The sequence below is a fragment of the Pelodiscus sinensis genome, chromosome 1 (genome assembly GCF_052426305.1).
Source record: "Pelodiscus sinensis isolate ZL-2025 chromosome 1, ASM5242630v1, whole genome shotgun sequence".
Taxonomy (NCBI): Eukaryota; Metazoa; Chordata; order Testudines; family Trionychidae; genus Pelodiscus; species Pelodiscus sinensis.
In genome coordinates this window covers 355,911,661-355,923,686 of record NC_143052.1, presented here as the reverse complement: position 1 = coordinate 355,923,686, position 12,026 = coordinate 355,911,661, and the positions used below count along the sequence as shown (strand labels likewise).

At 48.2% G+C, this 12,026-nt stretch overlaps 2 protein-coding genes across 2 annotated transcripts; both read right to left on the bottom strand.

The window, feature by feature from the left end:
• Positions 1 to 542: 542 nt before the first annotated feature.
• LOC102455505 (olfactory receptor 52E4-like) lies at positions 543 to 1,490 on the bottom strand. The gene has a single exon (XM_006111279.4). It carries the CDS (start codon positions 1,488 to 1,490, stop codon positions 543 to 545), a length of 948 nt encoding a protein of 315 aa, XP_006111341.3.
• A 9,301-nt stretch (positions 1,491 to 10,791) lies between these two features.
• LOC102455262 (olfactory receptor 52E4-like) lies at positions 10,792 to 11,739 on the bottom strand. The gene has a single exon (XM_006111278.3). It carries the CDS (start codon positions 11,737 to 11,739, stop codon positions 10,792 to 10,794), a length of 948 nt encoding a protein of 315 aa, XP_006111340.3.
• Positions 11,740 to 12,026: the final 287 nt, after the last annotated feature.

Genomic DNA, 12,026 nt, shown 5'->3' with positions numbered 1-12,026 from the left:
GTCATGGATGTCGTATACCTAGGCTTTAGTAAGGCATTTGACATGGTCTCACATGATATTTTCGTCAATAAACTAGGGAAATACAACCTATATGGGGATACTATAATTTGGGTGCATAACTAGCTGCATAAACATTCTCAGAGTGTAGTTATTAATGGTTCACAGTCATGCTGGAAGGACATAACAAGTGGAGTTTCACAGGGGTCTGTTTTGGGACCTAGAGAAGTGGTGGAAACTCCAACACTAGAGGTTTTTAAGTCCCAGCTTGACAAATCCCTGGCTGGGAAGATTTAGTTGGGGTGGATCCTGCTTTGGGCAGGGGCTTAGACTCCAAGGCTCCTGAGGTCTCTTCCAAACCTAGGATTCTGTGAGTCTAACTGTAAAGTTAGAGAGTTAGAGAGTTAAAGAGTTCTCCTTACACAGATTGCCCAATTATTCATATGACACTGAACAGGCCAAGTCAGTGATCCAGGAAAAGGTGTCTGGCATTAGCCATCTCTGCAGATTGATTGGTCTGAGGCACAAAGCACACGAAGAAAACTTCATGTCCCTTTACGAGTGAAGAGACGGAGCAGCCTATCCCGGATCTGTTTGGTCTTCAACCCGTAGATGATGGGGTTCAGCATAGGAGGCACCAGGAGGTACACGTTGGCAAGGAGAATGTGGAAGTTCAGGGGCACATTCTGGGCAAATCGGTGTGCAAGAAAGGAGAAAAGAGAAGGGATGTAAAAGGATAAAATGGCACAGAGGTGGGACCCACATGTCCCAAAAGTCTTGAGCCGGGTGTCCTTTGTGGGGAGGCTGAAGATGGTCCCGACGATTAGAACATAGGATGCAGTGATGAAAACGATATCCATACCCATAACAGAGAAGATCACAAACAGACCATAGTAACTATTGACACGTATGTCAGCACAGGACAGCTTTGACACAGACATGTACTCGCAGTAGGAGTGGGGGATGATGTTGGTTCGGCAGTACGGCAACCTCCATGCAAGGAAGGGATGAGGCATTGTGGCTGTACAACCACGAAACATCACTGCCAAACCAATCTTGGCCACCACAGGATTCGCCAGGATGGTCGAATATCTCAGGGGGTGGCAGATGGCCACGTAACGATCCAAAGCCATTGCCGAAAAGATCCCTGACTCTAACGCAGTGAAGCAGTGAACGAAGTACATCTGCATGAGGCAGGCATTGAAAGGGATCTCCCTGGAATTGAACCAGAAGATTGCCAACATTTTAGGCAGGATGGATGTAGACAGGACCAGGTCGGTGATGGCCAACATGCAGAGGAAATAGTACATGGGCTCATGGAGGCTTGGCTCCCTCTTCACAATGAACAGGATGATGAAGTTCCCCAAGACGGCTATTACATAAATGGCACAGAAGGGGATGGAGATCCAGACATGGGCTGTCTCCAGGCCAGGGATGCCCAGCAAGATGAAGGAGGATGGGTTGGTGAAGTGGGTTGTGTTTGAATCTGACATGGAGCAGGGGAGACGGTCTCCAACTGTGAGGCAGAACGATGTCTCTGGAATGTACCATATGTTCCCCTGACTTCTTGTGCGTGCCCTGGATCTACGGTGATGGTCGCAGTAGAAATACAGACATGCCTGCATGGAAAGACAATGTTAGTATGAGACTATACATGTTCCCATGGGGAAAAGAGTTCGGTCTTGCTTCACCCCCTGAAAAATTACATTTTCATTATTCAGAGGACTGAAATATGAAGGATTGACGCCATTGATGCCAAATCCGTATTTGATGGTGTTTTGTGTGTCAGCAACTCCTGCACATCACAACTTTGAAAACCTTAATGGAAACTAGACTGTGGCCTCTGTTTGTCCCTCTTTGGCCCTTATATCAATAATCCTGAGCTAGAAAGTCGATGCCGTAAGGAGAGTCCCAAGTACATGGTCGCTCACCTGGGGTTAAAGATATGGTCATCATCAAGCATCTACAAAGGGCTGAGCAGAGATAAAAGGGATTGTTCAAAGAGGTTCTCGGAACGGGGGCGGCTCCCTACTTCAGACAGACTGTAACGTCTGTGAGAATTTAGTTGAGAGAAGAAACAGAGGAAGGGGTATATGAAGAAGAAGAACAAAAGAATAGAGCTGACTGTATTCAAACTGACAAATGGAGAATAATTCCCAACCAGCAGTTCCTGTAGAGAGTTATTGCTTCGAAAGGGTGATTTCCCCAAAGCTGAGGTAAATTATGAACAAAACTGACTGAGAAAAAAAGTTAACAGAAATAGGAATAAAAACTGCAACTTCTTCAGAAGAGTTGATCAGATTGCTAAAAATCCTCAATTCCACAATCAAGGAAATACTCAATTTTAGCTAAATATCTTTTTCGGTGGCAACGTGAAGGAAGCAGTAAAGTGGAAGGAAAGCAATATACATGACAAAGGAGGGAAAATAGAGAGCAATCAACACCTATTGGCAAGGGCGCCATTTTGGGACAGTCAGCGGGCATCAGCCGTGTGTACTGGGATGTGGCTTGCTTCTCTTCCCATTCCTCTGATAATCGGAGAGAGAGAGAAAAGTACTTGGATTCTGGAAATTACTCTTCTGCCTGCTCCCTTCACCACCCAGCAGAGACAAGCATGCACGGGATTCAAGTACCTTCCCCTCACTCCTTTATCGTCAGGGGAATGGAAAGAGAAGCAAGCCGCTTTCCGCTATGCATGGCTACTGCCCGCTCCCGCCCTTCCCAAATGGTGCCCTTGCCTATTGGAAGTTCTGATGATAGATAAATGACATGAAAAAAATGAGGGGAAACCCCCTGTGTGGTAGGAGTCAGGATTCCACAATGTGGGTTATTACATACATTAAAGACATAATAAAACCTCGACATGCTGCAGACTAATTCCTACGAGGAGAAAAAAAGTTTTTCATGTGGCAGAAACTGTAAAGGCCTTCAAGAAATATTCCTGCATTTCCAAGGAAGTAGCATGGGGTGCACAGGCTGTGATGAGATAGTTTCCAATCCATTAGAAGTCAAAGAGGATGTTAAATTAAATTACATTTACAGGGCACTGCAGAGCTATGCACGGCACAGGTACAAACTGACCGATCAACTACACATCTCATTCATAAGAACATAAGAACGGCCAGACTGGGTCAAACCAACGGTTCATCTAACCCAGTCTCCTGCCTGCCGATAGTGGCCAATACCAGATGCCCCAGAAGGAGGGAAGAAAACAAGTAATTCTCACGTGATCCCTCCCCTGTCACCCGTTTCCACACAAACAGAGGCTAGAGACACAGTTGTTACCCATCATGGCTAATAACCAGGACTCGACAAATAATGCAATCTACTCACTCATGGTGAGTAGATTTCAACCTGGAAGAGCCGAGTTCCTGCGATCTGCACATGCGCAGAACTATCTGGGCATGTGCAGATCGCTGGACAGCACAGCTAGCGAGCAGGGCTCGCCGTGATTCGGCGAACCCTACTAATAGCCATTCATGGACCTAACCTCCATGAATCGATCTAACTCTTTTGTGAACCCTTTTAAAGCCCTAGCCTTCATCACATCCTCTGGAAATGAGTTCCACAGGTTGACTATGAGTTGATGATATCTATCCTTCGGAATAAGCAGTGTGCAATCAGGAAGAAATAGATCAAAGAGAGAGAGAGTGAGAGAGAGAAAGACAGTTCCCTGGTCTTGTCGAACAAGAAACAGCTATCTGTGAGTTTGGGGACATAAGGGCCTTCCCTAGGAATCCCCATCAGGCTGCTGTTTCCCATGCACCTCTCACCCCAGTATCCACTGAATACTCCCGCGCCGCAAGCCGACATAGTGGTATGCACCATTCACAGCACTGCAATCCGCTCACAGTTTTCTCAACCTGTCACGGAGAAGAGGCATCTGCATGGAAGCAGCCTGGAGAACAGCCTGGTCCCTCTTCTGGGCTATTTATCCAGCTCTAGGAGTAAACAGCAGTTAAGGCAAGTCCCCAGAGGGAGAGGAGAACTCGGGCTCTGGGCGGAGTCAGGGAGGAATTGGCTGCTCTGTGTGCTTGTGTGTATTTATCAGTTGTATCTGATTAGGAGGAAAAACGTGGGATAAAGGCTGGATCTCCAGAGAGTTGGATCCCCTGTGAATGCCTGCAATGGATGGAACATAAGAACGGCCAGACTGGGTCAGACCAAAGGTCCATCCAGCCCATTGTTGTGTCTGCCAACAGTGGCCAATGCCAGTTGCCCCAGGAGACTGACTGTGGACAGACAGACGTGAAGAAGGCTGATTACAGGGAGAGATGAGAGCTTTCCCCAGACATACGAGCTGCCAACAGTGGATCCACAAATGGTATTGCTCAATGGTAGCTACCATTCCACTAGGCCGCATCTTCCACCGAAGGGTCTTCAAAACCCCTAGGAAAGGAAAGCAGCTTTGCACACATCCCCGTTGCACGGAGAGGCAAACTGAGGCATGGGAGGACATGAATTAGCCACAGTCAGAGGGAGACGGGATGCCAAGATGGCAGAGGGAACCCAGGCACCCTGACTTCCCTGCTGTAGCCCCAGTCCCTCCCTCATGCCAAGGGGGAACAGACTCCTGCTCTGGGACATTGTGGAAGGAACTGATCATGGGGCGTGATGCTGAGGAAAGGCTGGAAGAGGCAGGAGGAGGGGAGGGGAAGAGGGACAGTGTAACTAGAACCTGCTGATATAAATGGACCCGGAGCTCCCGACAGCAGCCAGAGCCCTGGGCCCTTAAAATCACTGCCAGATGGCTGCACAGAAAGCTCCGGAAATCATGGAGGGCTGGGGCGAGGCATTCCGGAAGGCACTGAGCTGACCCCTCCCCTTCTGCCCATAGCCCGACCCCTTTTGGGGGCACAGGGCAACCTTCCTACCCCCACACACCCTCTGCCGTGCCCAGGGGGCTGGCGAGGCTGTCGGCCCCACTGGGAAGAGGCAGCCTAAGCCTTCCCCCTCCTCCGAGTAGTTTTCCACCCCAACGGGGTGGGGGTGTTGGGCGCAGATGGGCTGTGCTGTGATCGTTGCCTTCTTGGCCTGGCCCTTCCGCTTCAGTCCGTGCACGTGGTTGTATGTGCAGCACCAGTCTGTGCCATGCAGCCCCTGGAGGCAGCCCCGGAGCACCCCCAGGGTCCTGCTCACAGGCTCTGAGTAGGCCACCCACACTTCTGTCCCCCCAGGGGGAAGCCATCCCACCACCAACCACTGCTGGAAGGAGGCTGGGGACAAGGGCACATGCCCACACGTGGACTCTGAAGTGCCACACACGGCACACGGCCATGCCTGCATGCTTGAGGCAGCACCCACTCCTGGGGACAGTGTTGCCGGGTACAGGTGTGTGTGTGGCCCCGATGGAAGCCCAGGATGCTCGAGGCTCCCTTCCCCATTCCTGGTGGTGGACTCAGGGATGGAGACACCAGTCTTCGCCCACCCAGGGGTCAAGCCCAGGAGGAGGAGGAAGTCACAGCCAGCATGATGACTACCATGATGCTGGAGGCAATACCCTACAGCCTGGATGTGTCCCAGGCATCCTCCAAGGCCGGGGAGAGATTACCAGCTGAGTTCTCGTCGTTTTTCACACACACATATCAGGGGCAGTGTGTATGGAGGAGCTGGAGTGCGATCGTCACTCGGCCTTCTTGGCCTGGCCCTCGTGCTGCAGTCGGTGCATGTGGATGTATGTGCAGCACCAGTCTGTGCCACGTAGCCCCAGGAGACAGGTCCAAAGCACCCCTGGGCTCCTGCTCATGGGCTCTGGGGAGGTTGCCCATGCTTCTGACTCCCAATGAGGAGCCCCTGCTGGAAGGAGGCTGGGGACAAAGTCACAAGCCCGCACAGAGACTCTGCTGTGCTGTATGCAGCACACGGGCACGCCTGCATGCTTGAGGCAGCACCTGCTCCTGGGGACAGCGCAGCCAGGCTGCTCGAGGCCCCTTTCCCAGCCATTCGATCCCAGCGTGGCCCCACGTTTTCCTTGCCTGCTTGTCTGTGGGACTAGGGGGTGGGGTGGGAAGCATGGTCCCCTGGAAACCTCTGGGCCCCTGTAAGGCAGGATCCACTGTCCAGGCCACACCTGGCCTTGCTCCTGGGACATCACCTTCCAAGAACTCTTGCTCTCAGCTTACAGATGAGGGCAAGGCCTCAGGGACAGTGTCTCCAGGGATGATTGACCATGTCTTTTTATTCTCCCCAGCCGGACCAGCCGTGACTGTGGGGTGATTGACACCACCCAGCCAGCCGCCTGACTGGGGGGAGCTGCAGGTGTTGCAGGTTCCAGGAGGAGCTCATGAGGGAGCAGGTGTCCATCTTCCGGGACATGCAGCAGATGCTGGCCCAGAAGGTCCGGGATGATGTGCAGTGGCAGGCCCAGATGTGGACAGAGCTGCTGTAGAAGAGACACAACATCTGTGTGTGACCATCCAGGAGCTGCTGATCTAGCTGGCACCAGTCCCGGTCCCTACTGCAGTCCCTGCTCCCCCTCCCATGTCCAACCCCTTCCAGGTCCCCCTCCTGCCTATCTCCCTGTCCTCCCAGGATCCCCCCACCATTGAGGTCCCCAAGGTCCCCGGACATGAAGCAGAAGAAGCATCCGAGCCACACGCAACACATTATCCACAATCTACAACCTATCCTGGAAAATAACCCCTCGCTCTAAGAGGCCGTGGGGGAAAGGTCAATTTTTGCTTACAGACAACCCCCCAATCTCAAACAAATTCTTTACAGTTACCACATAACACACCTCCATCATAATCATCCGGGAACCCAGCCCTGCAATCAGCCCGGGTGCCAGCTCTGCACACACATCTACAGTAATGATTTCATCACTGGACCCAACGACATCAGCCACCAAAACAAAGACTTATTAAACTGCATATCCACTAATGTGATCTATGCCATCAAATGCCAGCCATGCCCCACTGCCATGTATATTGGCCAAGCTGGATAATCCCTACGGGAAAGAATCAACGGACACAAATCATATATCCAAAAAAGCAATACACAGAAATCTGTTGGAGAACACTTTAATCTGCCTGGACACTCATTAATGGATCTCCAAGTCTCTGTTTTGTTTCAGGCCAATTCCACAAACCTAATACACAGAGAAGGGCTGGAACGTAACTTCATTCACAAGTCTAATTCTTATGCAGATGGTATGAAAAAGGATATTAGATGGCTCACACATTGTCTTCCACATTTTAATGACCTACTCAACCAACCAACCAATGAAGGTGCTAATGGTTCTTGATGTTGGTGTAGAATCTGGTGTGGGTCATCTTCCTTTCCAAGTGCAAACTAATGGTTCTTATCAGCCTCCTGTAACTATGTAGACTTTAAAGTGCTACTAGATTATTTGCTGTTTTTTTAGGATTTTCCTGTTAGGGTACGTCTACACTAGCCCCCTAGTTTGAACTAGGGAGTCTAATGTAAGCATTTGAACATTTAAATATCCTGGGCTTTATTTGCATGTTCCTGTCCGGGCGCCATTTTTAAATGCCACTAGTCCAGACTAACTGCTCACGGCTACACGCGGCAGTTAAACAGTAATTTGAATTTAGTAATTTGAACCTTTTACACCTCATTGTGTATCATTTGTGTGTGTAAAAATTAGAGTATAGAGTGGGGAATACTTTGTGGGTTTTAAATGTGTGAATGAGAGACATGGAGGGTGTTACCCAATTGTTAAACAATCTTAAGTCTTAGCAGTGGGTGGTAGAGAGTGACTTCAATTCTTTAACAAAAAGAATGGGAAGGTAGGGGCCTTGGTCTTTTGGCCGGGCTGCACCTGAAAGAAAGAGCCGAAGACCCCAGGGTGGAGAGACAGCCTGGTTTGGAGAGGCAGCAGGAAAAGAGGTTCTAGGGTGAGTTTGAGTAAGTTTGTGCTGAGGTTTCAGAGTAGAATTAGCCAAGCGATTTTGTTTCTTTTAGTTTGTAAATTATTTTGCTCGGCCTGTTCTCACTTATCAGCACTTAAATCCTACTGCTTCAACTTAATAAAATCATTTACAAACCCAGTGTAAATAATTGTTACCTGTGGGGGGGGGGGGGGGCAACCAGTGTGCACATTCCCTCTTCCATTGCTAAAGGGGGCTCACCTAATTCTTTGGGGTCATAGAATCTTAGGGCTGGAAGAGACCTCAGGAGTCATCAAGTCCAGCCCCCTGCCCAAAGAAGGCTCAATCCCAACTAGGACGTACTACCTCAGGTGGTTGGGCCCTAAACTGCACTTTCCTTGGATCTGAAGAGGTTCAGTGTCTGTACTGCTCCTCGAGGGGCAAGGACCCCAACTCGGGGCCTTGGCTAGGAGGCAGATTACTAGAGGGAGAAAACTCTAGTTACTAGAATTAAATAGTACTAGTATTAATTACTAGAGTTAATGTTGAAGAAATGGAAGATGTGCTCTAAATATTTCTTTGAAATTCTATTTTATTTCCATGAAAAGAAGCAGTATTAAATATTCAGATCATGCAAAGTGAGAAGTACTGTCCAGTCCATTCGCCCTCAAGGAGGTTGTTAAACAGCAGGTACAGCCCCTTCTACATTGCATTTTTTTCTGTAAAAACCTCTTCCACAAAAAGGATCAGAAAAGAATATGCAAATGAGAATGCACCCCATTTGCATTTCCTCTTCCACAAGAGGGAAGCAATTTAGATATAACCAAAGATGGAAGGCTAGGCTAGGCTAGGCTAGGCTAGGCTAGGCTAGGCTAGGCTAGGCAAGGCAGAGAAGAGAAGAGAAGAGAAGAGAAGAGAAGAGAAGAGAAGAGAAGAGAAGAGAAGAGAAGAGAAGAGAAGAGAAGAGAAGAGAAGAGAAGAGAAGAGAAGAGAAACGAAACAAGCAAATCATGCTTAGCACATCATAACTTTCCCATTGACACGTGACAGGACATATGTTGTAGAAGATTTGTAGCAACTGCACAGAAGTGGTAGCAACAATAATGAAAATGGTCATATTCAATGATGCAAAATCACCCCATGTTCTCATTCCAAGAGGTGCTACAGAAGCTAGCAAAAATAATTGAGTTTGTTTAGTTTAGAAAAGAGAAGGTTTAGAGGGGACATGATAGCAGTTTCCGGTATCTAAAAAGGTGTCATAAGGAGGAGGGAGAAAACTTGTTCATCTTGGCCTCAGAGGATAGAACAAGAAGCAATGGGATTAAACTGCAGCAAGGGAGGTTTAGGTTGGACATTAGGAAAATGTTCCTAACTGTCAGGGTGGTCAAACACTGGAATAAATTGCCCAGGGAGGTTGTGGACTCTCCATCGGTGGAGATATTTAAGAGTAGGTTAGATAAATGTCTATCAGGGATGGTCTAGACAGTACTTGGTCCTGCCATGAGGGCAGGGGACTGGTCTCGATGACCTCTCGAGGTCCCTTCCAGTCCTTGTATTCTATGATTCTATTATTCTAAAAAACCCTTCCCAGCTAGGGGAAGCATCTTGTTTGTGGGTGTCACCCAGGAGCAGCCATATTTGAAATACAGACACAGAGTCAATATTCATAACTCCAGACCCAAAAGTGAGATGCGTGGACACACAGGATAATCACGTTCAGCAAATCAGAACTTTTCCAATGACACCGCACATGACATACTTTGTACAGGATGCATGATAATCACATTCTAATTGTACCGCTGTGATAAATTGGGGCTGCATAATGTGAAGGGCTGTGTGTATCCTGTGAGAACAAAACATCCAAAGGTAAAATTTCACCTGAGAAGAGAAAAGTGAAGAAAGTCCTTAGAAGAATTCTTAACAGATGGAAGTGGGGGAATGGTCCAGCTCCTGTAGGAATCTTTCCTAATGTATACTCTACCCATTAGACAAAGTGCTTCCGGATCTGAGACGGCTGATGTAATTTCCAGTTACCACCTTTAGGCTTGACAGGTTCTGTGCTTGGTAACCCTGAAGAGCACAGATACAACACTCACACTATGGGAACTCTTGTATATAGGTAGTTTATTAACACATCATCCTCATCACCGGCACCTTCCCCATCACCAGTGGCCTCTTTCTAGCATCTCCCAAACACTCTGTCTCCTTTTCCTGCTTCCCCTAGGCTGGGATGCCCCTTTTATCATCTGTTACACTGGTGTTGTTATATCTGAAGCATATTCCATAGGGGCTGTTTTCTTTTCTCTTAATTTCTCTTTAATTAAGGAATCCCCCTACAAACATTTGGAAGATAATAACATGATTTGTAAAGAACAAATCATGTCAAGCCAATCTGATAGCTTTCTTTGATAGGATAACAAGTCTTGTGGATATAGGAGAAGTGATGGTTGTCATATACCTAGACTTTAGTAAGGCATTTGACATGGTCTCACATGATATTTTCATTAATAAACTAGGGAAATACAATCTATATGGGGATACTATAATTTGGGTGCATAACTAGCTGCATAAACATTCTCAGAGAGTAGTTATTAATGGTTCACAGTCATGCTGGAAGGACATAACAAGTGGGGATTCACAGGGGGTTTGTTTTGGGACCTAGAGAGGTGGTGGAATCTCCAACACTACAGGTTTTTAAATCCCAGCTTGACAAATCCCTGGCTGGGAAGATTTAGTTGGGGTTGATCCTGCTTTGAGCAGGGGCTTAGACTCAAAGGCTCCTGAGGTCTCTTCCAAAACTAGGATTCTGTGAGTCTAACTCTGTGAATTAAAGAGCTCCTTACACAGATTGCCCAGTTTGTCATGTGACACCGCACAGCTAAGTCAGTGATCCAGGAAAATGTGCCTGGCATTAGCCATCTCTGCCGATTGATTGGTCTGAGGCACAAAGCACATGAAGAAAACTTTATGTCCCTTTACGAGTGAAGAGATGGAGCAGCCTATCCCGGATCTGTTTGGTCTTCAACCCGTAGATGATGGGGTTCAGCATAGGAGGCACCAGGAGGTACACGTTGGCAAGGAGAATGTGGAAGTTCAGGGGCACATTGTGGGCAAATCGGTGTGCGAGAAAGGAGAAAAGAGAAGGGATGTAAAAGGATAAAATGGCACAGAGGTGGGACCCACATGTCCCAAAAGTCTTGAGCCGGGCGTCCTTTGTGGGGAGGCTGAAGATGGTCCCGACGATTAGAACATAGGACGCAGTGATGAAAATGATATCCACACCCATCACAGAGAAGATCACAAACAGACCATAGTAACTATTGACACGTATGTCAGCACAGGCTAGCTTTGCCACACCGATGTGCTCACAGTAGGAGTGGAAGATGATGTTGGTTCTGCAGTACGGCAACCTCTTTGATAGGAAGGGAAAAGGCATCGTGAATGTGCAGCCGCGAAACATCACTGCCAAACCAATCTTGGCCACCACAGGGTTCGCCAGGATGGTCGAATGTCTCAGGGGGTGGCAGATGGCCACATAACGATCCAAAGCCATGGCCGAAAAGATTCCTGACTCTAACGCAGTGAAGCAGTGAATGAAGTACATTTGCATGAGGCAGGCATTGAAAGGGATCTCCCTGGAATTGAACCAGAAGATTGCCAACATTTTAGGCAGGATGGATGTAGACAGCACCAGGTCGGTGGTGGCCAGCATGCAGAGGAAATAGTACATGGGCTCATGGAGGCTTGGCTCCCTCTTCACAATGAACAGGATGGCAATGTTCCCCAAGATGGCTATGGCATAAATGATGCAGAAAGGGATGGAGATCCAGACATGGGCCGTCTCCAGGCCAGGAATTCCCAGCAGGATGAAAGAGGAGGGGCTGGTGAAGTTGGTTGTGTTTGAATCTGACATGGAGCAGGGGAGAAGGTCTCGAACTCTGAGGCAGAACAATGTCTCTGGAATGTACCATATGTTCCCCTGACTTCTTGAGCGTGCCCTGGATCTACGGTGATGGTCGCAGTAGAAATACAGACATGCCTGGATGGAAAGGTAATGTTAGTATGAGACTATACATGTTCCCATGGGGAAAGGAGATTGGTCTCTCTTCACCCCCTTAAAAATTACATTTTCATTATTCAGAGGAGTGAAATATGAAGGATTGACACTATTGATGCCAAATCCGTATTTGATGGTGTTTT

Coding starts and splice junctions, on each gene's coding strand:
- LOC102455505 (XM_006111279.4), bottom strand. CDS start 1,490: ATGTCAGATTCAAACACAACCCACTTCACCAACCCATCCTCCTTCATC.
- LOC102455262 (XM_006111278.3), bottom strand. CDS start 11,739: ATGTCAGATTCAAACACAACCAACTTCACCAGCCCCTCCTCTTTCATC.